Here is a 25,334-nt window from a genome sequence, read left to right on the forward strand (position 1 = left end):
GGAAAGTGCCATGTTTGATCAGTCTGGGCAAAACACAGTTACAGAGCATGAGTAAAGCACACAGTTTCCTTTGATAACTCACCTGGTTCCTGCCCTCAGACGGATTGATGGGTTAGTGACCTGTGATAGGGGTTTTTGTCCTGTGACACAGAGCTAGTAAATTACTGTAAGAATATTCTTTAATCAGTTCTTAGCATTGCTTTCCTTAAATTGTGCCATGACTCCATCCTTGAAGTAGCATTTCCACTGCTGATCATTTGCTTGCTGGTTTGGGTGTGTCTGGGTTTCCCATCTCACATCTCCCTCTGATCCTCCCCGGACAGGGGGAACTTTAGGAAATTGTATTTGCATAACCCCAGCAAGTTTATAAATTAACGAATGTCTCGCTCTTTTCAGGCTTCAAATGTGGTTGGACCAACTCAGCAAACATTGGAAAACAGCATGTCTGGCATATCAACTTCTGCTTCCCATTTACCTTCTGAAAGTGAAAACCAGCAGCAAATCCAGCCCAAGGTGTACAACCCAGAGACCCTGAGCACGATCCAAACGCAGGACATCTCCCAGCCCGGCAGCTTCTCCACAGTGTCCACCCCGGGCCAGCTGCAGAACAGCGATGCCCTGCTGCAGCAGGCCGCACAGTTCCAGGCCAGGGATTCCCAGCCCAGGGAGGTGCTGCAGTCGGATGGCACGGTGGTGACTCTGTCACAGCTCACCGATGCCTCACAGCAGCAGCAGCCGACGCTCTCGGAGCCGGCCCAGGCCCTGCAGCAGCAGATTTCCTCGAGCATCTTCTCGTCGGCCAGCGGCGTGAGTCAGCTGCAGAACACCATCCAGCAGCTCCAGGCTGGGAACTTCCCCACCAACACCGCCACGGGCAGCAACAGGAACGTTGACTTGGTGCAGCAGGTTCTGGAAGCTCAGCAGCAGTTATCTTCCGTTTTGTTTTCGGGCTCGGACAGCGGCGAGGATGTCCAGGATCAGCTGAACGCAGATATCTTTCAGCAGGTCAGCCAGATACAGAACAGCGTGAACCCCGGGATGTTTTCCTCCTCAGACACAGCTGTCCATTCCAGACCGGAGAACCTTTTGCCTGGACGAGCTGAGAGCGTTCACCCCCAGCCTGAAGGTGCCCTGTCCGGCCAGCAGCAGCAGCAGCAGCAGCAGCAGCAGGCCATGGAGACGTCGGCGGCCATGGTGATGGGCATGCAGCAGAACATGTGCCAGGCGGCCACGCAGATGCAGTCGGATCTGTTCTCCTCCAGCACGGCGGGGAACGGGGCCCTGCAGCAGTCCCCCGTGTACCAGCAGGCGTCCCACATGATGGGCGGCTTGTCCAGCAGCGAGGACATGCAGATGCAGTGCGAGCTGTTCTCCTCGTCCCCGGGGGTGTCCGGCGGCGAGGCGGCCGCCCCCGCGCAGCAGCCGGTCTCCAGCAGCGGCGCTGCCATGTTCCAGCCGTCGAGCTCTGCAGAGGGAGAAGAGGCCTCGGGCCAGAGCAAACAGATGCAGAGCTCTGTGTTTCAGACCATGGTTCAGATGCAGCACAGTGGGGAAAGTCAGTCCCAGGTTAATCTCTTCTCGTCTACCAAGACCATGATGAGTGTCCAGGCCGGCGGGACGCAGCAGCAGGGCGGGGCTCTGTTCCAGCAAGGTGGAGAAATGATGTCGATTCAGTCGGGAAGCTTCATCCAACAGTCTCCACACTCTCAAGCTCAGCTTTTCCACTCTCAGAACCCTATCGGTGACACTCAGAATATATCCCAGGAAACACAAGGATCCCTTTTTCATAGCTCAAATTCCATTGTCCACAACCAGACCAACACTAATTCCTCTGACCAACTGCAGCCCCCGATGTTCCACTCACAGAATGCCATGGGTGTCTTGCAGAGCTCCTCGGTGCCTCAAGACCAGCAGTCTGCCAACATGTTCCTTTCCCAGAGTTCCATGAGCAACCCTGCCACTCAGGAAGAGCAGATGTCATTCTTTACAAGCCCAAATCCCATTTCTCCTCTTCAGACAGCAACAAACACTGAACAGCAGACTTCTTTCCAGCAGCAGACACAGATCTCTCATATGCAGAGCTCCATGCTTCCCCAGGAGCAGCCCCAGACTCAGCCAGCTCAGCAGGGTTTGTTTCAGTCCCAAGTGTCGTTGGGCTCCATCCAGTCCAGCTCCATCCCTCAGAACCAACAAGGAGCCATCTTCCAGCCTCAGCATTCGATTGTTGCTATCCAGAGCAGCCCTCCATCTCAGGAGCAGCAGCAGCAGCAGCAGCAGAACATGATGTTCAGCAATCAAAACGCAATGAGTACGATGGCCCCCCAAAAGCAGAACATGATTTTCAATCCAAACCAAAACCCGGTTACCAATCAGGAGCAACAAGGCCAGTCCATTTTTCATCCGCAGTCCAACATGGCCTCGATGAATCAGGAACAGCAGCCCATGCAATTCCAGAGTCAGACCACAGTGTCTTCTCTCCAGAATCCTGGCTCCAACCAGGCTGAAGCACAGCAGCCAACCATCTTCCATAACTCGCCCCAGATTCAGCTGGTCCAAGGGTCCCCAAGTTCTCAAGAGCAACAAGTCACCCTCTTCATCTCCTCAGCTTCCATGTCTGCCCTGCAGAACAGCATGAGCCAGCCGGAGCTGCAGCAGTCCCCCATGTACTCCTCCCAAAACAGCATGGCAGGAATGCCAGGAACTGCTTCTCCTCCCCAGCAGCAGGCTCCTCTGTTCCACAACACGGCGGGAGGTGCCATCAACCAGCTGCAGAATTCCCCTGCCTCGTCCCAGCAGACCTCGGGAATATTCCTGTTCGGCATCCAGAACAGTAAGTGACCAGTGCCCCATGCTGAGCTTACCATGGTGAGAGCTGCCATAGGAACAGGGAATGGTTTGGGTGGGGAGGGACCTTAAAGCCCATTCCATCCCACCCCTACCATGGCAGGGACACCTTCCACTGCCCCAGGCTGCTCCAAGCCCTGTCCAGCCTGGCCCTGGGCACTGCCAGGGATCCAGGGGCAGCCCCAGCTGCTCTGGGCACCTGTGCCAGGGCCTCAGCACCCTCGCAGGGAAGAGTCTCTGACTAATATCTAATCCAGGAATGATTGTGCTCTCCTGAAAGAGCATTTCTCTTGCTGTTTTTGGTTTCCACAAGATATGTGTTGCCTCTCTTCACGTTGCTGAAGGAAAGCAAGGATTTTAGAAGCTGTAGAGTCCAGAAAAGTGTCTGTTAAAGTGTACTTAGCTGTACAAACCTGCACTTTTCCTTATCTCCTCTCTGGGCCCAGGCTCCATGACCGCTTCTGTGGCATGCAGAGCGTTTCTCTGTGTGCAGAGGTCCGTGGGTGCCTGTGAGCCCCAGCAGCGAGGGGTGCAGGTGTTGCTTCCAGCAGCTTGTGGCAGCTCTCAGGGTGGGTGTGTAGCTGGTGGCGGTGGGCCGTGTGCTTGCTGTGGGAACTCCTGGCCTGCGCCTGTGCTGAAATGTCCCTGTGTCCCCCAGACTGTGGGCAGCTGCTGCCCCCCGGGCCGGCGGCGCTGCCGGAGGAGCTGATGGCCATGGGCCAGCCCGGGCAGCCCCAGGGCGAGGCGCAGCCCGCGGTGCCGGCGCTCCTGTCCCAGCAGCTGCCCGAGACCCCGCCGCTGCCCTCGGCCATGGCCACCAACCAGAACATGGAGAAGATCGACGATCTGCTCGTGTCCTTGCAGAACCAGGGGAACAACATGGCTGGCTCGTTTTAATTAGGCAAGCGGTGAGTTCGGGTCTCTGGGTTCTTGGCTGCCACGCAGGAGCTGTGTTCGGTGCCTTTGCACCGTGCAGAGTGGGACCGTGCTTTAAGAGGTCAGCTGAAACACCAGCGAGGCTGAACTAAGACTGTAATACCAGAGTGAAGTTATTAAAACCAGTCAGAGGTCAGAACTCGTATGAAACAGTTCAGACTGTGTCTCGTTCATTTTTCCTACGTTTTGTCATCTGCCGTGAGAGTCGGGTGCTTTGTTAGGGAGGAGAGTGGATCACTGGCAGCTTGGCAGGTCAGAACCTTATGAAACACGACTGTGGTTAAAAAACTTGAGACTTACTGAGTAAATGACGCCTCAAGTTTGAACTGTTCTGAACTCTCCCCCCGGGTTACAATAACGTAATGTGAAAACAAGTTTTGGTGGAATGTGGCAGCTCCCGAGTGTGCCGCATGCTGAGGCTGTGTTAGAAACAGCCGACGGCATCAGCTGTTGCTAGGAGACATTCTGCTTTTAGAAGGTGCCTTTTTCAGAGGGGGGAAGAGCCTTTGACTACAAATGAGCACCAAGAACCAGGAGGACTCTGGAGTCCAGTGCTGGTTGTGGTAACTTGGGGTGGTCTTGTCCCAAATTCCCCGAGTTTTCACTGGAGTGATGCACGTCATTCCCTAATCTAAAGGGGTTGTATGTGGAGTTTGGAGTCTCTCCAGAGCTTCTCTTGCTCCTCGCCTCCTGTTCAGTGCCTGCTCATGAGGAACACCCTGAAGATGAAGGCACTGCACAGAAGGAGGAGGGGACTGTGGTTAGTTATGCCTGACTTTTCTGCTTGTTTTCTCACGCAGAAATTCCGTGGAGAAAAAAAAGCGACGATTTCCCAGATCCTCTCAGACCTTCCAGCTCTGGATTAGGCTGCGTGGAACCAATTGCTTCTGTGGAAAAGTGGCCTCTTTAAGAGCACACGCGTGGCCAGTGGCAGACCTGAGGCCATGACCATGGAGTTTGGGCTCCACAGTGCCAATAATGCTGAGGAGTTATGCTTTGTGTTACTGGGGCGTGGGGTTGGGCTGTTACCAGGTTCATAAACCTCATTACAGTGGGGGCTCTTGGAATTTAAAGCATATCTGGTCAGTTATTATTGTTGTTGGAAGGTAATCCATGTTACCACGTTTACTTTTTCCCTGCTATTCCTTCTTCCCATCCCTTTTTTCCCTCGGGAAGCTCGTGCAGCAGAAACAGCAGCTGCCTGTGCCCCGAGCCGTGACTCAGCTGTCAGTCAGTGAAGGGATCTCTCGGCTGACACCGAGTGGGAGAGCCAGACCCACCCTTCATGAATTGGAAGTATTGGTAACTGTAATAACCCAGCAGAGAATTGCTGCTGTAAATAACCAGTTCCCATCTGAGAATGGGATTAACGGTTTTCCACGTCCGTGGAAGCTGGAGTTACGTGGAGCTGTTCAGAGAGCAAGGGTTTGGTGGCTCTACGAAGTGAAGACATGAAGGAGAACTTCCAGTTGATCTTAAAATCTCTAAAACACCTTCAGCTTGAAAAGAACATTCTGTGTGGCTGAGGAAGGGACTCCTCTGTGTCTCTCGTTCTGACTGATGGGTTGGAGCTCTGTGAAGCCTCATGAGCTGTTCCCAAACCAGCCTTCTCCCTTTTATTCTTTCCATGGTTTTCCTTCTCTCCCTCAGTTTTGTATTTTGTTTAAAAAAAAAACAACATAAATATCCTACTGGCTTTAAAGCTAAAGAAACAGCTTTTAGGAATCCTTGGCAGTAAATTGCTTAGTCAGTAGAAGCTTTGACAAATAATCAAGGAGTAAGGAGAGAGGAAGCAATTTCCCCACCACCTTCTAATTGCAGGAATCCCCCTTAACCCGCCACTTCCAGCTGTGACTGATGGAAATCTTCAGCTTGGCTTTACTCCAAGTAGGGGGCAAATTGCATCATTTTTAAGCCTTCTTAAAAGGTCACTTCATCCCGAGCTGTTGCATCTTTGTAGCACATGGAGCTCATGGCGGTTCTGAAGTGATTTTTCCTTTTTCCACCACCGAGCCCCAAGTCTTGGTTTCTAGATTGTCGTGTTTGATTGAGGAATAAATCATTGACTGATGTTACCGAATGTAAAAACAACCCACTCCAGACCGTGCAGGTGTATTGTGAGGCTTGTGGATTTTTTGGGTGCTTCAACTCTCCAGACAGTGTGTGATCTCTCACTACAGCCTCGTTGAGATCCGTGTTCTCCCGCTGCCGCCGGAGCCGAGCCGCTCCCGCGGCGCCCGTTCCGCCTCGGTAGAGTCTAGCTGGTATCACGTCATTCTTCATTTCTGTTATTTGAAATAACAAAGGAACAGTCTGTAAATGGGTTTTTTTAAGTTCCTCGAGTCTGTTTACTGTGTGTTTTCCCCTTAACTCGTGTGCGTAGTTGAGCCGTGTAGAGTTTTTGTTGGTTTTCCTGGATTTCCCCCGTTTGTTGGTCTGTCTCGACGTTCACTTTCTCTTTCTGTCTCTCTCTTTCTCTCTCTCATTGAGAGGCATTGAATTACGTTTTCAGTAGTAAGGCTTCTTGCCGATATGAAGGGAACTTTTCAGAAAGAGACCTGCTCTGGGTCATTTAATTTTGAATACAGTTTTCAATCGTTCAAGTTTTGGATGGTTTATATCTAATGTGTGTTTCATTTTTTTGGAAAGCTATATTTTGTATTTAGGAAATGGTATAACTATTTTGCTATTTGTACTGAGTGAGTACATTGGCATAAATATAAAAATTTATATATATACATATATATAAAATATTCTTTTTGCCACACATTTTTGTGGTAAATTTGTGAGTTTGTCTGATGTTCTACCACAACGTGGCGTCTGATAACAGTGGGGTGGGGTGGGGTTTGTTATGTCTTTATTGAGTATTTAAGTACTTTTTGCAACATAAATAACGTGTTCATCTCTCGCCATTCCATCAGGCAGTGTTGGTCCAGCTGGCCACGAGAAGCTTCGCTCTGTGTTTGGTGTGTCCCTCACTCACAGCCTAGCCAGGAAACCCAGAGGCATTTAGGATTATATAAAATATGAAATACTGGGGTTTCCCTCAGAATGAGCCATTCAGCTTTTCTCCACTCTCATTGCCTATTTAATATTTTATTATTAGCGCCTCTATGTTTTAACTCCTAATTTATGATTATGCTCAAACGTTGGAAATTTTAATCAGGACAGAAAGAATTCCCCGCTGCATCATGTCCAGAGCTGCTTTAACCCCGACCCAGACTTCTTCTTTCTGTATTTTATTTTATTATTTTTTTCCCCTGCTAAGACAAAACATTACCAACATCTTGTAATGGTTCACAGCACGAAAGCAGCAGCCCCCAGCGGCGCCCAGGTGCTGTGTGGGGCTGCTCGGGCTGAGAACAATGGACCCAACAACGTCCAGAGGGCCGTGGAAGTCCACAGGCGCTCACTGGGAAAGGAACTGGTGGTGTTTGCAGGATCTGTGTCCCAGGATGAGCTGTTGGGTGTCACCTGGGGCCGTCGGACACGGAAGGAGTGACAGGAACGATGGATTCGCTCGCGTGCTGCTTCAGTTTGCTCCTTGTTCCCAAGGGCTCTATCCATTTGTTGGTCAGTGCCAAGTCACCAGGGACCAATTCTCCATGGAACAGGATGAGTGCCCAGAAGAGAACCTCATCCCAAGCCTGCCACAGCTCCAGGGAAGGGTATGTTTGAATTGTGGGCGTGTTTGAAGTCACTCATGAATGCAAGAGAGAAAAAAACATACACAAAAAACCAACCAAGGGCTGTGCTATCCCAGTTTTCCCTTCTGGAAACACCTTCCTTTCCTCGTGTTCAACTTACCTGTTCATTCTAGGTCAATGTTTAAATGTACAACACTTTGAACGTGTGATTTGGTTACAAAAAGTATTCGTGTGGCTGAAGAGGTCGCTCAGCGGTTGGCGCGTGCTCGGCAGCAGCTCTGAGGGTGGAGGGCTTGGATCAGCCCCAGAGGAGCTCAAGGACAGGCTGCAGGGTGTCGTGGAGGGAGCACAGCCTGAGCCACGTCTGTGTCTTACCAGGGCCCTGAGCATTCACTCGTGGCGTTTTTAGCAGGTGAGGCTGGGCAGCAGAGCTCCTCTGTGACCCGTGTTCCAGGAGCACACGCCGCGCTGGCACCGTGTCTGGGTGACAGAGAGGATCCTCAGGCACCAGGCTGGGCCAGTCCAGCATCCCCGGGGGTCCCAGAGCACCCATTCGTGGGCACAGGTGAGAGTTGAGGGAGATGGAGCTGCCAACCCCCCCATGTCCCCTCAGCCTTTACCCTGAGTGTGCCCAGAGCCCAGCAGACTCACGGAGCCAGCACTGAGTGCACAGTTCTTGCTGAACATCTCCCCTGGCACGGAGCTGCTGGTGCCTTGTGCTTCATTAGCAGTTGTTTGGTATTCATTGCCTCCTCACTGCCTGGTCTGCCAAACGCTTTGCTCTTATTTCATCACAAATGCAGTTCAAGAAATAATTCCAGGCTGGCTGTTCTGAAGCGGGTGTCCCCTCTGATCAGTGATGGTGGTTTCTTCTAATCACTGACAGGGTGGCTGCTTCCCGTGTAGTTTTGAGATAAAACAAGGCACGAGCAGTTAAACATGGCCTCGGCAGGTTTTACTGGGCAGCTGTGTCAGTGGACATTCCCCTCCCTTGCGTAAGCTCAGCTTTATTTTTTAAAGTTTCCGCTGATGTTTTGATTTAGAATCTAATTTCTAAAAGGAAAATACATCTGAATGGATTTTTATTTCTGTTTTGTTGGGCCTCTGCTTGGCAAACTGTTGGGTTGCTTTTCCAGGGCCGTGGTGGGAGAGCAGAGGGAGCACAGACATGGATCTGAGTGAGGGGAGCGGGAGAGAGGAGAGGGAGGTGCTTGGCATGCTCCGAGCTGTAGGTGGAAGGCAAGGACAGGAAATCTGGTCACTGGTGACCTCTCATTAGTGCAAAACCGAGTTTCAGGGAGCTGGGGGTTTTGTGTTCAGGGGGCTCGGGGCAGCTCCTTCCATGGAAGCTAAAAGCAGACAGCAGTGGGATGCAGTGTTTGTTCAGGGCTTTGTTGCAGTTTGGGCTGGTTTAGTCTTTCGTGGCAGCCTGTGAGCACTCTCTGCTCCTGCTCAGACCAGCTGTGGTGGCCCTGGTGCCACGGCACCGAGGGTGAGCACTGGAATGGGGTAAACCTGAGAGAAACCAGGAAAAATGCAGCAGGGGTAAAGTCCTGCCAAAGGGAACTTGTGAAATTCTCCAGGGAAGTGAGGGAGGTCACACAGGAGGAGAGGCTTTTCCTCTCCCAGTCTGTATAGGGATGTAAATATGCACTGCCTGTATATTCTAGGATTATATATATGTATATAGAGGAGTCAGATTATTATATATAAATGATAGTAGACACAGCATTAGAATACTGTTATATTTACATTTTTATAAACATGAAATAATACTCCTTTTCCTCAGTAGGAGGTTTTTGTAGTAACTCATGAGTAGCTGTCTCACACCTCTCAGTCCTGGACGTGTGGTCCTGTTGGTGACGTGGCTCCAGAACTTGCTCTGCTTGGGACCCTCCCCGGGATCTGTGGCTTGCAGGCAGCTGTGGCCATTTGGTGTTTTTATATCTTTTAGTTCATACTTGCAGACGTGGTTTAGGATACAACTGACACCCAGGCTGGGAAAGGAAGGGCTTCCTGCAGCCCCGAGCATCCCTGGGCTTCCCCTGAGCTGCTCCAGAGCCGTGTCCATCCCCAGTGTGGCAGCAGCTGGTGCAGACAGGGGCTGGTGCTGCCTGACCCCAGCCCGGGTGTGGGATGTTCTTGTGCAGCAAAAGGTCCCTGCTCCTGCTGGGTCACGGAGGGGAAGCTCCTCTGCCATTTCTCTTATTCCCATGAGGGCAGGAGTCTGTAAACTGATTTTTTAAACTGATTCATTAGTGCAACAATCAAAATCTAGAGAACTCCTTGAAAGCCAGTGAAGTTCCCCTTGATTTCTGTGCCTGGGGAACCTGCCACGACTCGTGCTGATTTCTTTCTTGCTGGTGTGTGAGGAACTAAACCCTAAGAATCATAAATCATGGACAGGACCCACAGGGATCATCAATCCAACCCCAGCCCTGCACAGACCCCCCAACAATCCCACCCTGGGCATCCCTGAGAGCATTGTCCAAACTCTCCTGGAGCTCTGGCAGCCTCGGGGCCGTGCCCATTCCCTGGGGAGCCTGGCCAGTGCCAGCACCCTCTGGGGGAAGAGCCTTTCCTGATCTCCACCCTAAACCTCCCTGGCCCAGCTCCAGCCTTTAAATCAGGTCATACATTCAGTAATGTGTATTGTGTCCAACGTGACTTTCAGTTCCAAATCCGTGCTCCACTGGAACTTGTCCCGAGTGGATCAGTGTTATCCTGGTACAGGCCTCCTTAAATCCCCTCCACCACACTGAGAGCCAGTGTCCTCCTTTGTTCTCTTGCAGTTTGCAGAGCTGAACTCTGCTTTTTCCAGAGCTGTGTCATTTTTGCTGTTACACTTCATTAAATGGCCCGGTGACATTCACTGTGTAGGGACAGGGCAAGGAATCCAGGGATTCCCTGCTCACTGACCCCTCTGTTCAGGTCCCGAGGCTCCCTCTGTGACACATTCCAGCTCCAGGCCTGGGACAGGTAAATGCCTTGGCTTTGTTCTGGCCCTGAGTGCCCTGGGCAGGACCATGGCTGCCTGCTGGGATAACGTGCCCAGGGGGAAGTTCCTGTTAGGAAGTGGCTCTCTGGGTCTTGCAGAGCTGGGATCCCATTCCAGTATCCTTAGCAGCCTGCAGCATTCCTGAAGCTTTTTTATTCTGGATAAAAGGAGGCAATTTGAATTATTTCCATCTGAGCTGATGCTGAGCTAAGCTCCAACCCCTTCAGAGCAGAGCTCCAACCTCTGTCTCTGTCCCTGCACCTCAGGTGGGCTCTCCCCTGCCTGCCAGATGTTCTGGGTGCACCCTCGACCGCTGAGCTGCCTCTTCTGTGTCCTGCAACGTGAAAGTAGCACCAGATACTCCTTCGTGCAGTTCTGTGTATATGGCTTTCGTAGGTGGGTTTTCCAAGCACTGATTCCCGGTGTTTTCAGTTTGTCTATGAGGGGATATTTTATTTGCATCTATGTTTTTAGCTCTCCTGTGATAACTTGTTGAATATTAAAAAAAAAAAATATTTTGCTTCTATTGGGACATTTGTATACTCGCAACTATATTTCTGTAAACAGCTGCAGTCGAGAATAAACGATGAAAGTTTTCATTTTACACTCTAAATCCTTGTGATGGTTTCACCAGGGGCGCGTCCAGAGCCGTGCCCAGGACACAGCAGCTGCTGCAGGAGAAGGTCCTTGGGAATCACACTGACTTGGTGGCCTGGGACCCCTGTAACCCCCGGGGGAGAGGCAGAGTCTGCCCCAGGGAGGTGTCCAGGACTCCAAAGCCAAGCTGCTGGAAGTTAGCACGTCCTCAGCAGGATGTGTGGGTGCCTTACCCAAAGCCCTTCATCTGCAGCTTTGACACACTGAGTGCCCTGGGGCTGCCCAGGTGTGTTCCCTTTGCTGCTTCCACTCTGCAGCCTGTGACCTCCCACAGCTGGCATTGGGCATTTCCTTACTTCCAACAGTCTCAGCGGGGCTAAGGAGAAACTGCAGCAACAGCTGGCCTGACAGTCAGCTGGAAAGATTCCAGCAGATTCATCCACAGAGCTTTACCCCAGAGTCTCCCCCTTCAGCCCTGGGCATCGCCCAGTGCCAGGGTGGGACACAACGCCCTGCCCTGGGCTTTTGTCCTTCTGGAGCTCATTATCCCGTGGGACAAAAGCTCCAAGAAATCCTCCCTCCCTCTGCCCCAGCCTCTGTTCCTCGAGGCTCAGAGGAAGGCTCCCCCTGGCACGGGCAGATGCAGAAATGGGACTGAGCCACGGGGCTTTGAGTTTGGTGTTTATTGGGTGACACGGCCCCTGCCCGGGGTGCCGGGGACGGGCAGGGAAGCCACCCCGGCCTCCCCAAACCCCGTCACCATCACCCCGGTCACGGTGGCTCTCTGGGCACCCGCGCAGCGGGCACAGGGTGGCCTGGCCCCTGCCCAGGTGCGGGGAGAGGCCTCGCCCTGCAGAGCCACGGGCAGGAGGGTCCCGCAGGCGGGGCCGGCCCTGCCCTCACCTCCTCTTGACGAACTTCTTGGTGACGGCGTTGGGGTTGAGGCGGCGGCGGCCGGCGCCCAGGGCGGCGTCGCGCAGCTGCAGGTGCGCGGCCCGGCTGTGCACGTCGTTCTCGGCGAAGGGAGAGGCCCCGGCCAGGTAGTCGGGGTCGAAGACGTTGGTTTTCTGCCTGGCCTTGCGCGACAGGCGCTGCTGCGGGAAGCGCTGGTCCTCCACCAGGTGCGGGTTGTTGGAGTGCTTCCCGCCCTGCGGCGCCGGCAGCGGGTACTGCGGGACAGCAGGGATCAGCCCCGGCCCCGGGGACCCCGCGTGACCACAGCCCCCCCAGAGAGCGGAGCAGGGAAGCCCGGAAGCCCTGGGGTCCAAGCACAGCATCTGGAGGATGTTCTCAGTTTGCTTTGATTGCCTCCAACCCGCCAGCCACAGGCTGGGCTCCCATCCCTGGGGTCCCACTGGAAGAATCTCCGCACAGAAAGGGTTGTCAAAGGTGGGAAGGGGCTGCCCAGGGAGGTGGTGGAGTCCCAGTCCTGGGAGGGGTGCAAGGAATTGACTGGACCTGGCACTCAGTGCCCTGGGCTGGCTGACAGGGTGAGGATCGGTCACAGGTTGGACTCGATGATCCTGATGGTGTTTCCCAACCAGTGAGTCTGGGATTCTGTCCAGGTACTCACCCTGAGCCCCCGGGGGTTCAGCACCTTGGGGTTGCGGGAGAAATGCATGTGGAGACTCCCGTCGTCGCTGACGCTCACTGCCACCTTCTTGAGGGTCTTGTTACCGCAGTGGGGGCAGAACACCTTGGTCATATCCGAGGTGGTCCTGCGAGGGTGGGACGGGGGGTTCAGAGCTCCTGGGGCCGTGGAACAGGGGCTCAGCCCGGCTCAGCCCCGGCCCCAGCACCTGAAGCAGCCGTGGCAGCGCAGGATGTAGCTGCGGGCCCGGCGGATCAGCATCCCGTTCACGGCCAGCACGTGGAGACCCATTTGCAGCAGCACGTTCTGCGAGAGCAGGGACACAGCGAGCAGCTGGGACCTGCCAGCCGGGGCACTCCGAGCCCTGCAGGCTTCGAGAAGCCTCTGGGACTGAGACGCTGCTGGTCTGACACACGGAGCCGTCCCAGAGCCCGAGCCCCGGCTGCAGCCCAGCACCCACCTGCATGGCGAAGTCCGTGGTGACGCAGCCGACCTGGACGCCCACGGGAGCAGCGTCACAGTGCCCCGTGTCCTGCTGGGCCTGCTTCAGGTTGCTGGGAGTTATCCAGCCTTCATCGTCGCTCTCCTCATCCTCCTCCTCCTCCTCCTCCTCTTCGCCGGCGCTGGCCCCGTCTGCAGAGCTCCGGTGCTCCTCGGGGGGCTCGGGGCTGCCGGCGCCGGCCTGGCCCATGGGAGGCGGTCAGGGTGGCACAGAGGGGTCGGGAACGGCAGAGCGAGGGCAGGGAGGAGCCGCAGGGGATTCTCACCAGCAGCTCCCGCAGCTCCTCCTCGATGCTGGGCAGCGGCGGCCGCCAGTACAGGAAGGATCCGAACTCGTCGCCCTCGGCCGGGGCCGGGCCGCTGCCGGGGCCGGGCTGGCGCGGGCCCTTCCGCGGGGCTTTGCGCTGGGGGCACAGCGCGGGCGGCGCTCAGCCGGGCTCCGGGGCCGCGGCCGCTCGCCTCCCTCCCGCCGAGCCTTACCTTGGCGGGCAGGTGGAAGCCGGCGAGGTGCAGGGGGGCCTCGGGGTGCCGCGGGGTGGAGCTGAGCCGCACCTGGGGGCAGCACGGGCTGTAGGGGGGCCGCAGGAACCGGGACCCGTGTCCGTGCCGCTGGAACCGGGACCCGTGTCCGTGCCGCTGGAACCGGGACCCGTGTCCGGGCCGCTGGAACCGGGACCCGCGCCCGTGCCGCTGGAACCGGGACCCGCGCCCATCCTACCTTGTCCTGCGGCTCCCAGCGGACGCAGCCGGGGCCGTCGATGTCGGCCTGGAGCTGGCACGTGAGGGCGAGCACCTGCAGGTCGGCGGCCGAGAGGCTCGGGTAGTCGCCGGTCTTCTTGGAGAACTCGGTCACTGCGGGCGGGACAGCGGCGCCGTCGGGCCGGGCCGGGCCGCGGGGGCCGCGGGGCCGGTGCGGCGGGGGGAAAGGGGCCGGCGGCGGGCCGGGCCGGCACTCACCGAGGCGCAGCAGCTCGGGGCGCGGGCGGCGCACCCGCAGCTCGCAGGGCAGCGCGGCCAGGCGGCGGCGCGCGGGCCGGTCGCGGATCTCGGCCAGCACCTCGGGCACGGTGTACAGCGCGTCGGCGATGTCCTGCGGGCAGCGCCGTCACACCGGCCCGTGAGCCCTCGACCCCCCCGTCCCCGCGGTGTCGCCCCGGTGTGTCCCCGGTACCTGCAGCGGCGCCGCGCTCAGGAACGCGCCCGTGTCGGCCACGACGTGCGGAACACGCGCCATGTCTGCGCGCCCCATGGCCCAGCCCGGCCGCCGTCGAATCGCCGCGGGAGGTGCGCCGGGAGTTGTGGTCCGGGCGCGGGGCGCGGCGGGAGTTGTAGTTCGGCCGGGGCACGCCGGGAGCGGCGCCGCGCCGCGAGAGCGCTTCCGGCCGGCGCGATCACGTGACGGGCCGGGGTCACATGACGGCGGGAGCCGGAGCCGGGGAGCGGGAGCGGAGCGGCCGCCGGTAACGGGACGGGACGGGACGGGCTGGGCTGGGCTGGGCTGGGCTGGGCTGGGCTGGGCTGGGCTGGGCTGGGCTGGGCTCGGCTCGGCTCGGCTCGGCTCGGCTCGGCTCGGCCTGGCCTGGGGCGCTCCCGCCCGTCCGCCGGACACGGCCTGGTGCGGCGCCCCGGCCGCCGGGAGCTGCTCGGCCTGTGCCGGTAGCGGCCCGGGACGGCGGGGCCATGAGGCGGCCCTCGGCCGCCGCCTCCTGCGCGCGGTGCCCGCAGCGCCCGGCCCGGGGCTGAGCGGGGCTGCGGGGCCGGCCCGGCCGGGGCCGGGGCGGGTTCGGTGCTTGCTGCCGCGGCGGCGGCCCCGCGGGTGTTCCGGGAGGCCGGGCCGGGCTGTCAGAAACGGGAAGCCGGGGGAGGAAGGGAGGCCTCGGCCGGGCCCGGGGGGATCCCGCCGTGTGTGACGGCCCGGCCCGGCCCCGCTCGGCGGAGGCGCTGGGGGTGTGCGGGGCGGGAAGGCCGGGCCCGGGGAGCGGCACCGGGCACCCAGGGGGTTCGGGGGCCAGAGGCGTTTGTTGATGTGACCGGGGTGTCAGAGCGAGTGACAGAGGAACGGTGTGGAGTCGGGAAAAGAGGGAACGGGGAAGGGAGTGGGGATGTGAGGGAGGAAGCATGGAAAGAGCCCAGCGGGGCCGGGGCTGGGCGCAGCTGGCGCAGCAGGGGCAGGGCCCGGGGAATCGTGCGGTGTGGGGCTGGGGGTGTGAGGGGATGCCGGGGTATCCGATACCCTCAGGGGAGGCCGGGGTGACCCGTGGGCCGGGGTAGCTGGGAGGGGGGTGAGTGTGGGGAGAGACCCCTCACGTGAGGGCAGGAGGCTGCCATGTGCCCGGGAGCCCTGGCTGCTGCTGGATGGAGCCAGGACGGGCTCGGGCAGTGCCCAGCGGGGACTTGCAGGCAGAGGTGAGGGCTGTGCGGGGCACGGCCAGGCCCCGGGTGCCAGGCAGGGAGCAGAGACCCTGGGAGAGGAGATTCCACAGGGAATCTGCCCTGGGATGGAGCTCGGTGCGGTTCAGGGAGGATGTGGAGAGAGGGCAGGGGAGAGGCTCCTGCACAGGGAGAGGGGCTGGAGCTGCTTCCCTGTTTTTGTGCTTGCCCTGGGCAGGGAGGGGAGGTTGGCAGCGGCCTGGCCAGGCAGTTCTGAGCTGGGCTGTGAGCGTGGCCCCCGTGCTCTGCAGCTCCTAGGAAGGGCAGGAGGAGGCCGGAGCAGGCCCGTGGCTGTCTCGTGTTCCTGTGGGATGTGTGACCTCATCCCTCTGCTCTGTGGCCACGTGTCCTGCCACCCTCCCTGGAGTCACAGTGTGTCCTTCTCACCCAGGGGTGACACAATGGTCTTGGAGGCCGTTCCCAGCCCCAGTGACCCTGTGGGATTTGGAACCATAGTGAAACCAGGGCTGCCCTTGAGGTTTGTGGTGCCCGTGCTGTGAGCAGAGCTCCCTCTGCCCAGCCGGGGCCGCTGCCGTGTCCTTGTCCTCCTGTTGGCGTGTGCTGAGTCGGTGTCCCCCGGGGCAAGGCTCTGCTGGCCGCTCTGTCCCAGCAGCCCTGCCTGCGGGTCAGGGGTTCAGGTGCCCAGAGGAGTGTCTGGAGGTGGCACTGCCAGCTCAGCCCGTTGCTCTCCCAGGGACACAGTGTTGCCTTTGCTGCAGGGGGGTTCATCAGGAGGCCCTGTGTCCCGGGGCTCGCCCAGCCCTTTCCCCCTGTCCCTGCCACACCGGGCTGTGCCTGGGCTCCCCGGCCGCCGTGGGAGCGGGGCTGAGGCGTCTCCTCTCTCTGCTTCCAGCTGGGGGTGATGCCATGGCCGCCGCCAGCTCCAGCAGGGCCAGGGCCGGGCCGCCCTGCGAGAAGTCGCCGCTGTCGGTGAAAGGTGGGTGCTGCTGCCCGGCTGGGATCGCCCCTGCCGGGACTGCGGGTGCTCCCGGGCTGACACACGCAGCACTCCGGGAGAGCCGGGGCTGGGGGCGGCCCTGCGGTCCCTGGGCTGGGCCCGGCGCCGTGGGGACGTGGCCGCGGGGCCGTGCCGGTGCTCCCGTGGCCGCGAGATGGCTCCCGGCGCCCGGAGCCGCGTCCCCTCGGAGCCGCAGCCCGCTCTGCCGCTCCGCGGGCGCCGCTGGCCTGGGGCTGCCCCGTCCCGTCCCGCCCCCGTGCCCCGGGGTGGGGAGGTGTCCCTGGGCGCAGTGACAGTCCTGGTCAGGGCTCGGTGCCAGCCGTTGCTGCCGCCAGGAGCGTTGCTCCCCGCTGCCCCTCTCCCAGCACTCTGCTGTGAGTCACAGCACCCCGAGCTGGCACGGGTGGGCTGGGGACAAGGGCAGGGGACAGGGTGTCTCGCAGGCCTGACCCTGCGCCGTCCCTGCCCAGTTGTGTCTGTGAAGCCCAAGGCCCAGAGCCGCCCGGCGCGGATGAACTGCTACGTGGAGGTGGCCGGCGACGGGCTGCCCAGTGAGACCAAGAAGACGGGGAAGCAGATGGGGGTCTCTGAGCTGCTGTGGAACGAGATCCTCACCCTGTGAGTCTGCTGTGGGGCTGGTCAGGGGCTGGCCCCGTGTACCCTGCTGTGCCACCGGCTGGGGACACTCAGGTGTCACAGATCTTTGCCCCTTGCACGAGGACACTGCCAGAGGCAGCCAGGCTGGGAGGGCGGTGCGAGGGCGGTGGGAGGGGGGGTCTCCCACTGCCCCGTGTCCTTGCCCACCTTCCTTTGCTCCTTGCCTGTGGCACTGCCCGCTCCCCAGGCACGCAGCGGGCCGCGGTGACAGCCCCTTTCCCGCTCTCTGCAGGAATGTCACGGCCCAGAGCATCTTGGAGCTGAAGGTGTGGATCTGCCACACGCTGAGGAACGAGCTGCTGGGCGCCGCCTCCGTCAGCCTCGGCAGCCTGCTCAAGGGCGGCGGCAAACGTACGTACGGGGCAGGGCCCGGGGCAGGGCCCGGGGCAGCGCGGTGGCCGCTGCCCCCGGCAGGGAACAAGGTGCCGTTGTGTGCCCGGGCCGGGCGTGCCCGAGGCCGTACCTGCGTCAGCGGGCTGGGGAACACAAGCCCCTCTGCTATTTGCCGCCGCTTGCGGTTGCCAGAGCGTGGCTCGTGACAGCAGCTCCCACATAAAGGCGGCCATTCAGGGCCGGGGCGGCGCGGGGCTGGAAAAGGCTGGCTCTGTCTCTTCCAAGCAAAGCTGGTGAGACACAGACCTGGTATTGAGCGGGGAGAGGGGCCTCCTGCGCCCCGAGGGACTCGGGGCTGGTTCAGACCCTCCCCAGTGCTGGGGGCTGGGCTGAGCTGCTTCCCCTGCCAGCTCTGCAGCCACACCGGTGTCCCCGCCGTGCCGCCGTGGCTCTGGGTGGCACCGGGTGCTGTGAGGGACACTCGGGAGCTGTGCTGCTGCTGCTGCCTCCTCACGAGGGCTGTGGGGGCTTGGACGGGTGCCTCGGGCTGGCTCTGTTGGGGTGCAGCAGCCAGCCAGCCCCACAGCTGTGGGAGCTGTGCCCCTGGGCACCCTCCCCTGCAGCCGTTATTTCCCGAGGTGTGCAGGGGCTGTGCTGGGCTCCTGGAGCCGCCGCGGTTCCTGCCCTACCTGCGCCGCCACGGGGACACAATTGGCTCTTTCATTCCCAGCCATCCCGGGAGGCTGTGTGGAAAATGAATGGAAAAGGCAACTGGCTGTTCTAGCTTGTCTGTTAACATCCCCAGAAAAAACGTGTCAGATTTTTCCTTGACACTGCGGGCTGGGAGGGAGGAAGCACTCTTAAAGCTGCAGAGCCTGCCCTGCCCGGGAAGGTGCTGCCCGTCTGCCCCTGTCTGCCCTCCTTGTCTGGCAGGCATCTGCTCCCTCCTCTTCTCTGCAGGCTCACGCTCGGCCTTTGAGCTCTGCTGCAGGTCTGAGAGGGCCACAGGCTGCGGGGGGTCCCGTGGGAGCCTGGGAGATCCTTTCCTCAGGGGCTCCTGTCCTCCTGGGAATAGGGGAGTGTGTTCCCTCTGCCTGCCAGCCTGAGGAAGGGGCTGGGTGGGGCAGGGGCGTGCGGAAGGCATCTGGGATTTGAAGCCATGCTGAGTCAGGCAATGATGTGAAGGGCAGTGAAATGCATGTGCCCTTGCCCCTGGAGGGGCCTGGCCTTCCTCTCCCATCCTGAGAGGTGCTCAGCCGAGAGGGAGCCCCTGCCTGGCAGCAGCCCCTCCTAGCTGGGTTTGTCATGGTTTTGGTGGGGCTTTATGGAAGATGCTGATTAGTGAGTGTAGCTGTGGCCCTGGGCTGGTGTCGCTGCGGCTCCCCTCGGTGGGCAGGACAGTGTCCTCGCTGCCGGTGGCACCTGTGGCAGTGCGTGCCAGGCTCCCGCCTGCCAGGATGCTGCTGCCAGCCCTCCTGCCAGGCGTGCCTCGCTGCAGGGGGAAAAGCCCCAGCTCTGCGGCCTGGAGCAGGGAAGGAGAGCTCAGCGATGAGAAGAAGGAGAGCTCAGCGATGAGCTGGGCTGCCGGCAGGGCTGTGCGAGCCTCGGGAGCTGACAGCCCGGCTGCGGCGGGGCCTCTCCGCTGGCAGGCAGCCCCTCCCGCCTGCCCGGGATTGGCCGCGGAGGTGGAGAGGTGGGTCGGGGCCGGCTCAATCGCCAGCACGGGCTGGAGCCTTCCCGGAGCCGAGCGGCTCCCAGGGCTCCCATTAAACAGCTCGTTTGCCGTGGCACGCCCCCGGCCCCGGCCCCTGGGCTGCCGCCGCTGCAGAGGCTCCTCTTTGTTCCCGGGAGCTCCCGGCCAGCCCCGCATCCCGGGCTGGCCTTTGCTGCTGGAGCTGGTCCCGCTGTGTGCCGAGTGGCACCACGTGCCGGGGCTTTAGGGATCCCGCAGGGTCCCTGCTGCGGTGCCCCAGGCAGAGTGGCTGGAATTGTTGCCTCCTGGGATCCTCCAGGTCACCAGCAGCAATTCCCAGCCTCTGGAAAACTGCAGCTCCACCCCGTAGTGGCTGTGATGCCGCGGGAGCTGTGCTGTGCTGCATGTCCCAGCAGCTCTGTGAGCTGGCTCTGCCGTGGCCAGGATGTCATCCCACAAAACGGGTCACTCAGCCAGTAGGTCGCTAGGGGGATTGGAGAGTGCCCATCCCATATCACCTTTTAGAGGAAAGATACAGAAGCCTGAGGCCCTCCTGGTTATCCCTGGGAGACAAATGGAGTGGGACACAGTTGTCTCTAAGCTGCTGGTGGTTGAGGTTGGATCAGCTGCAAAGGCAAAGCTTCCCTGGGGAGACTTTTGTGGGACTCGAAAGATAATCCCTTCCCCTAAACTCTGGGTTCCTTCTTGGTTTGGGAATGTCTGTAGAAGGTTTAACCTGCCCTTTGCTTGTTCCTGGAGGGACTGTAGCCACGGTGTGGAGTCATTCCTTCTGTGGGAATGCACAAAGGCTGAGCCAGTCTTCACCTGCTCGGCACCAGGGAGCTTTGATTCATCCCAGACAAAACTTGGAGCTGTTGGAATGGGAACTGGCCTTTGCCTCCAGTGGGACTGGGCAAAGAGCATGGCACTAGGTTTGGGAAGCTGAGACACGGGAAGCTCATTTTGGCTGTCTGTCTGAAAATCTTCTGGGATGCAGCTGTGGAGATGGAGCCACCTCACACAGGGTCTTCCAGAGTGGCTGCCCATCCCGTGTGGCAGCTCTCTGGGGTCAGACACGCGTGGTTCCTGGGGGTCCCAGGGCTGGCGCTCAGCCCGGGGCCGTTATCACACCGGCTGCTCCCAGCCTCGTTTCGTGGAACCGTAAATCCGCTTAATGGGCTGGGTGGGAATTCCAGCTCACCTCTGCTAAATGGGAGCTCTGATGCTGCGTGCAGGGCACTGGAAGTAGCTGAACTGAGACCTTATTCAGGACCAAATCACCCCCCGACCCCCTCCCAAAATAATAATAATCCCTCTGACATTCTGGCAGCCGGCGGGACAGAGGCAGCCTTTGTGCCGGGCCCTTCGGGGGACCCGCCGTCGGCGCAGCAGCAATGTCCCTTTGTGCGTCCCGCACGCTGCGCGGGGACAGGGAGTGGAAGGTTCTGCGAGTGTTTATTTTCTTTAAAAAAGCTGGAGGGGGTGGTGGGGGGGAGAAGGAAGCCGGCTGGGAGGTTCGTGTTCACATCCTCCGCTTGGAGACACCTTGTCTTTGCGCCTCGGCTGGGCGCCCGCACAATGAGGGCTTGTGCGGCCCCGGAGCGCGGCGCGCGCGGAGGGGGATGGAGGCACCCTGGAGAAAACGCGGATTCCTACGGCTTGGAGGAGCCAGGGGCGAAACAGGGTCTGGATTTGTTCTGGTTTTTGGCCGTGCTCAGTAGCATCTTCTGTCTCAGGCTCTTAAAACTGTCTGTGAGGTCGGTTTCCCATGGAAGCAAGCGGAGTGCAGCTCCGTGAGGCAGAGGGGAAGACCAGGCTCAGCAGGATCCCTTGTTGGATGATGGTGACAGAGCTGTCCCCCTGTGAGTGCGTGCCCCTGTTGTGCAGGAGACACCTGCCTTCTTGGCACTAAAAATTGGAGACTTCCCTCAGAGCCACAAGTGCTGCCTGTCACTGCAGCCCCCGTGTCACTGCAGCCCCCGTGTCACTGTGTTTTGGGGGGCCTTGGAGAAGGAAGTGTTAAGTCCCAGTGGGGGACAGCTCACAGCTAGAGGTGGGACAAGGGCTTCGTGGGGGTGTGCTCCCATCCTGCTCCTGCTGGCCTGAGCCGCACCCCGTCCCCGCGTCACACCGGGACAAAGCAGGTTGCTAAAAAATGGTGCCATTGTGTCATGAGCAATCCGTGTATAATAAAAATATTATTTGAGCAAATGAGTCAGGAAGCGTCTGGGCTAGTGTCCCAGGCTGGTGCAGCCAAATTTTTCTGGCCTTCTGTGACGAGTGTTTCAGTCTGGCTGGCACTGGCAGGCATTGCTGCGATGGGGTGGGTGCTGAGAGCTGTGCTGTGCCCCCGTTGCCCCCAGGGACCAGCAGAGCCAAGCTGATGAAGCCAGACTGGCTCACACAGGAGGGAGTGGAGCTGGCAGCTGTCTCCAGGAGCCTCCCAGCCCGTGGCACCCTCTCCAGAACCTTCTGTGAATGCGGTCCAGTGCTGCAGCGGAGCGTTCCTGTTTGGGGACAGCCCTCTGTGCTGGTTTTGTTCAGTGGAGTTGATGCAGAGGGATGTGGATAGAGGGATGATCACCACCATGCAGGAGCCCTCTTGCCCCTTATGTCATCTGAAAGGAGCCCCTCAGTTTGGGAAGGACGTTGAGACGCTTCGGCATGTCCAGAGGAGGCAGCGAGGCTGGTGAGGGGCTGGGAACACAAACCCTGTGAGGAACAGCTGAGGGAGCTGGGGGTGCTCAGCCTGGAGAAAAGGAGACTCAGGGGTGACCTTATCACTCTCCACAGCTCCTGAAAGGTGCCTGTGCTCAGCTGGGGTCGGTCTCTTTCTCCAGGCAGCACTGACAGAACCAGAGGACGCAGTCTTAGGCTGTGCCAAGGGAAATTTAGGTTGGATATTAGGAAAGAGTTTTTTATGGAAAGAGTGATAAAGTTCTGGAATTGTCTGCCCAGGGAGGTGGTGGAGTCACCATCCCTGGATGTGTTTAAAAAAAGATTGGATGTGGCACTGGGTGCCATGGTTTAGTTGAGGTGTTAGGGCATGGGCTGGCCTCGATGATCTTCAAGGTCTCTTCCAGCCTGGTGGTTCTGTGAAATCCCTTGGCTTTCCCGCTGGGATCTGCCCTACAGCCCCAGCTCCTGGGTCTGTGAGCGATGGGGGTCTCGGTGTCACAGCCAGGGCCCCTGGCACAGCTGCAGCCCCAGTAGAGGGGTGAAGGCATCCTGAGGGCTGGTGAAGAAGGATCTTCCTCAGGAGCGGGTGGTGGGACTGGCCGGGGTCCTCTGGTAGGTGTGGGGCCAACCCTGGTGGCCCTGAGGGCGTGGGCACATTGTCCTTTGGGGATGGGGGAGGCCCGGGGGGCTGGCACGGGGCTGGGGCAGTGCAGCCACCCCTGCCGGGGCCGGTGTCCCGGTGCTGACTGGGGGTCTGTCTCTCCATGTCCCGTGTGCCGCAGTGGAGAACAGGCAGCTGACCCTGGACCTGCAGACGGAGAACAAAGGCAGCGTTGTGTCGGGCGGAGAGCTGACGGTTTTCCTGGACGGGCCGGCTGTTGCTCTGGGCAGCGTTCCCGACGGCAGTGCCGGCACCGAGGGTGAGTGCCCGGCCCGGGCGAGCGCGTCCCGGGCCAGCAGCCGCCTCTGCCCCCCGTGAGACCCCTGCCCACCCCGGGCCAGCCCCGCGGGCTCCCGCCGGTGCGGGCACGTGGCAGGAGCGGAACGGGAGCGGCCGCAGGCTCCCGGCAGCCTGGGAGGAACAGCTCTTCTCCAGCCCTCCTCCAGCCTTCCACGCGGGTCAGCCCCTTCCCTCCTGGCTGGGAGGGCTGGGGGAACGGTGTCAGTGTCTGCTGATCCACTCACGAGAGCTCTCCATGCCAGGGCATCCCTGGGGTCACGGGCTGGTGGCTGATCTCTCAGGGTTGCCAGGAGAGCAAAGCTTGTACAGAACAGGGCTTGGTGCATTGCTTTCCCTTGGCTCCTTCTCTTTGTTGGTGGAAGACAAAACCTGTGAAATGTGGGAGCTGTGGATGCGGTGCTGTCCTGACTGCCAGCTCTGCAGAGTCCTGTGTCCTGCTTGGGGTGCTGGGGGGGCCAGGCGGTGCTGGGCCGTGTGGTGTGAGCCAGGGGGTCCTTGGGTGCTGGGGGTCTGTCCAGCTGGGGATGGGGCTGTTGTGCTTTTGGGGGTCCTTTCTGGAAGGCAGGAGGGAGGGAAGGAGGGTAGGCGGTTCAGTCCTTTTCTTCACCCCTTGTTCTTCCCCCTTGCAGGGTCCCAGGTACCTGGACGGGACCCCGGCAGCACAGCTGTGGCCACGGAGGGCCGGCACCAACCTCCCAGCACCAACTGCTTTGGCAGCAGGCCGAGGTGAGGGTCCCACGCCGTGTGAACATTGCCGAGGGGTTGCTGTGGCTGTGTCTGGATTGTCCTTGTGCTGTGCACCCCATGACTCCCAGTGAGCCCCTGTCATGCAGCACACAGGGGGACAGCAGAGCTGGGAGTGCAGAGCAGTGACTGCACAGCTGGGCTGTGGCTGGCCTGAGCCTCTCATAAAGTGTTGGTGTCTCAAGGAGTAGCAAGTCTATGGTGGCTCAGAGAGTTTCCACCAGTTGCTCCACTGGCAGCTGAAAAAATGCTCTGAGTGTGGGGCAGGCTGTGACGAGGCAAGCCAGCAAAGTGGGGTCCCTTCAAATGGGGGTCACAGGAGCCCCAGCCCTTGAGCACAGCCCTGGCCAGGCTGGGAAACACGATGCCCCTCCAGGCAATGGCCAGAGGGAGATGCTTACGAAGGTCCAGGAAGAGCAGGAGAAGCAGAGCTGCAGGGAAATAGCAGCTGCTTCCAAAGGAAGTGAGATGCTTGGGCAGCAGGCCATCCTGCAGCTGGCTCCATGCCCTGCCCTGCCCTGCCTCCTTGCCGGGCTGGAGTGGCTGAGCGCTGCTCCTTTTGGAGCTGTGGTTACTGAGAGACGTGTCACGCTGTCAACATGGAGTTGAATTTAACACCTATTTATATTTCCAGAGCATGGCAGTGGCCCAGCAGCCTGTACAGATGTTCTGGGTAGGAGTGTGGCTGGGGAGAGGGCGCCTGCAGCCTGTCCGTGGGAGGTTCTGCGTGGCCCAGGCTCAGGAGCACTCTCAGCTGCAAGCTTCACACCTCAAACTCTTCTGCTCCTTCTTTATCTGCTGGGCACACACCAGAGTTGATATTTTTGGCTCAAAAAGTGACCTTGTCTTTCCATGTTGTGTGTTCATCTCCCACCCGAGGAGGGAGAGAGATGGAAGTTGGGAGCAGTTAGTGAGCACAGACCATGCCCTTTTGTGGTGGCTGCTCCTGTTGATTCCTGCTGTCCAGGTGTTAGAGCCTCCCCAGGGGTGGGAAATGCTCTGTGACCTGACTGAGCTGGGCTTGGCAGGCACTTAGCAGCTCTCAGGAGGTGCTGGAAAACCTGCAAAGAAAATTCTGGTTTGGGAGGCTGAGCCTGGGCGCTGCTTGTTGCCCATTCCCCACTGCCTGCCCATGCCTGTGAGGAGTTTGTGCTTCAGCTGTCACCTCGAGTGTGGTGCAGTGTGGCCAGGACTCGTGCAGGGCACCTTCAGACACCTGCCAGGTGTGCCTGCTGTCAGCCATAGCCCCTGGCTGCCCTGCTGTGGAAACCTCTGAGCTAGTTCTCACTCCATGCTGCACTCACCTGAATTTGGGGTTGCCCTGGGCATACCTGCTCAGTTGGATGCGGTGCTGCTCCGTGGGGCAGAGCGCTGCTCTCTGTACCCACAGAGGAGGCAGCTGCATGCTCCCCGGTGGAATGTGGGTCCCTTGCACTTGGGAATGTTGTTTGATGGCTGTGTTTATACACAGAGCTGTGTTTATTTTCTTGGGCTTGGTGATGGATGCTGGCAGAGTCGCTCAGCGGCAGGATGGGAAGAAAAGGGGCATTCTTTGCTCCTCAGCTATTTCCACACTGTCCCTGCAAGGGAAATTGCTTGGTCAGGGCTTCTCTTTCTTCTCCTGAACAAATGTCATCTTGGGATTTGCTGCTAATCTTGGTGATTGGGTGTGAAATTCCACAGCCGTCTGTGCAGGGAGAGAGGGAGCTCTGGCTGAGAGCTGGGGCCAGGGTGCCACAACCCCTGTTTGTGGAGGCCCTGGCAC

General features: G+C 59.5%; 3 protein-coding genes across 10 annotated transcripts in view; 2 read left to right on the top strand and 1 right to left on the bottom strand.

Moving 5' to 3' along the window:
• Positions 1–10,436, top strand: part of NFAT5 (nuclear factor of activated T cells 5) — a 54,788-nt gene extending 44,352 nt beyond the window's left edge. For all 6 annotated transcript variants that reach the window (XM_038147772.1, XM_038147770.1, XM_038147773.1 and 3 more), the window contains 3 exons: positions 397–2,830; positions 3,503–3,752; positions 4,581–10,436. In XM_038147772.1, coding sequence (XP_038003700.1) covers positions 397–2,830; positions 3,503–3,741 — 2,673 coding nt within the window. In that variant the 3' untranslated portion in view covers positions 3,742–3,752; positions 4,581–10,436. The remainder of the gene's footprint in view (positions 1–396; positions 2,831–3,502; positions 3,753–4,580) is intronic.
• Positions 10,437–11,690: 1,254 nt separating this feature from the next.
• On the bottom strand, positions 11,691–14,438 carry NOB1 (NIN1 (RPN12) binding protein 1 homolog). Its single transcript, XM_038147801.1, has 9 exons — positions 14,286–14,438; positions 14,072–14,204; positions 13,833–13,966; positions 13,595–13,666; positions 13,381–13,518; positions 13,074–13,295; positions 12,822–12,919; positions 12,596–12,740; positions 11,691–12,191 (listed from the first exon to the last, which is right to left on the bottom strand). The coding sequence occupies exons 1-9, from the start codon at positions 14,361–14,363 to the stop codon at positions 11,922–11,924; spliced, it is 1,290 nt and encodes a 429-aa protein (XP_038003729.1). The 5' UTR covers positions 14,364–14,438; the 3' UTR covers positions 11,691–11,921.
• Positions 14,439–14,501: 63 nt separating this feature from the next.
• The window catches only part of WWP2 (WW domain containing E3 ubiquitin protein ligase 2), a 30,525-nt gene continuing 19,692 nt past the window's right edge, over positions 14,502–25,334 (top strand). For all 3 annotated transcript variants that reach the window (XM_038147781.1, XM_038147782.1, XM_038147783.1), the window contains exons 1-6: positions 14,502–14,574; positions 16,398–16,481; positions 16,973–17,120; positions 17,392–17,510; positions 22,647–22,784; positions 23,455–23,551. In XM_038147781.1, the coding sequence (XP_038003709.1) occupies positions 16,412–16,481; positions 16,973–17,120; positions 17,392–17,510; positions 22,647–22,784; positions 23,455–23,551 (572 nt within the window). In that variant the 5' untranslated portion in view covers positions 14,502–14,574; positions 16,398–16,411. The remainder of the gene's footprint in view (positions 14,575–16,397; positions 16,482–16,972; positions 17,121–17,391; positions 17,511–22,646; positions 22,785–23,454; positions 23,552–25,334) is intronic.

This window comes from Motacilla alba, chromosome 11, assembly GCF_015832195.1.
Source record: "Motacilla alba alba isolate MOTALB_02 chromosome 11, Motacilla_alba_V1.0_pri, whole genome shotgun sequence".
In the NCBI taxonomy this organism is placed as follows: domain Eukaryota; kingdom Metazoa; phylum Chordata; class Aves; order Passeriformes; family Motacillidae; genus Motacilla; species Motacilla alba.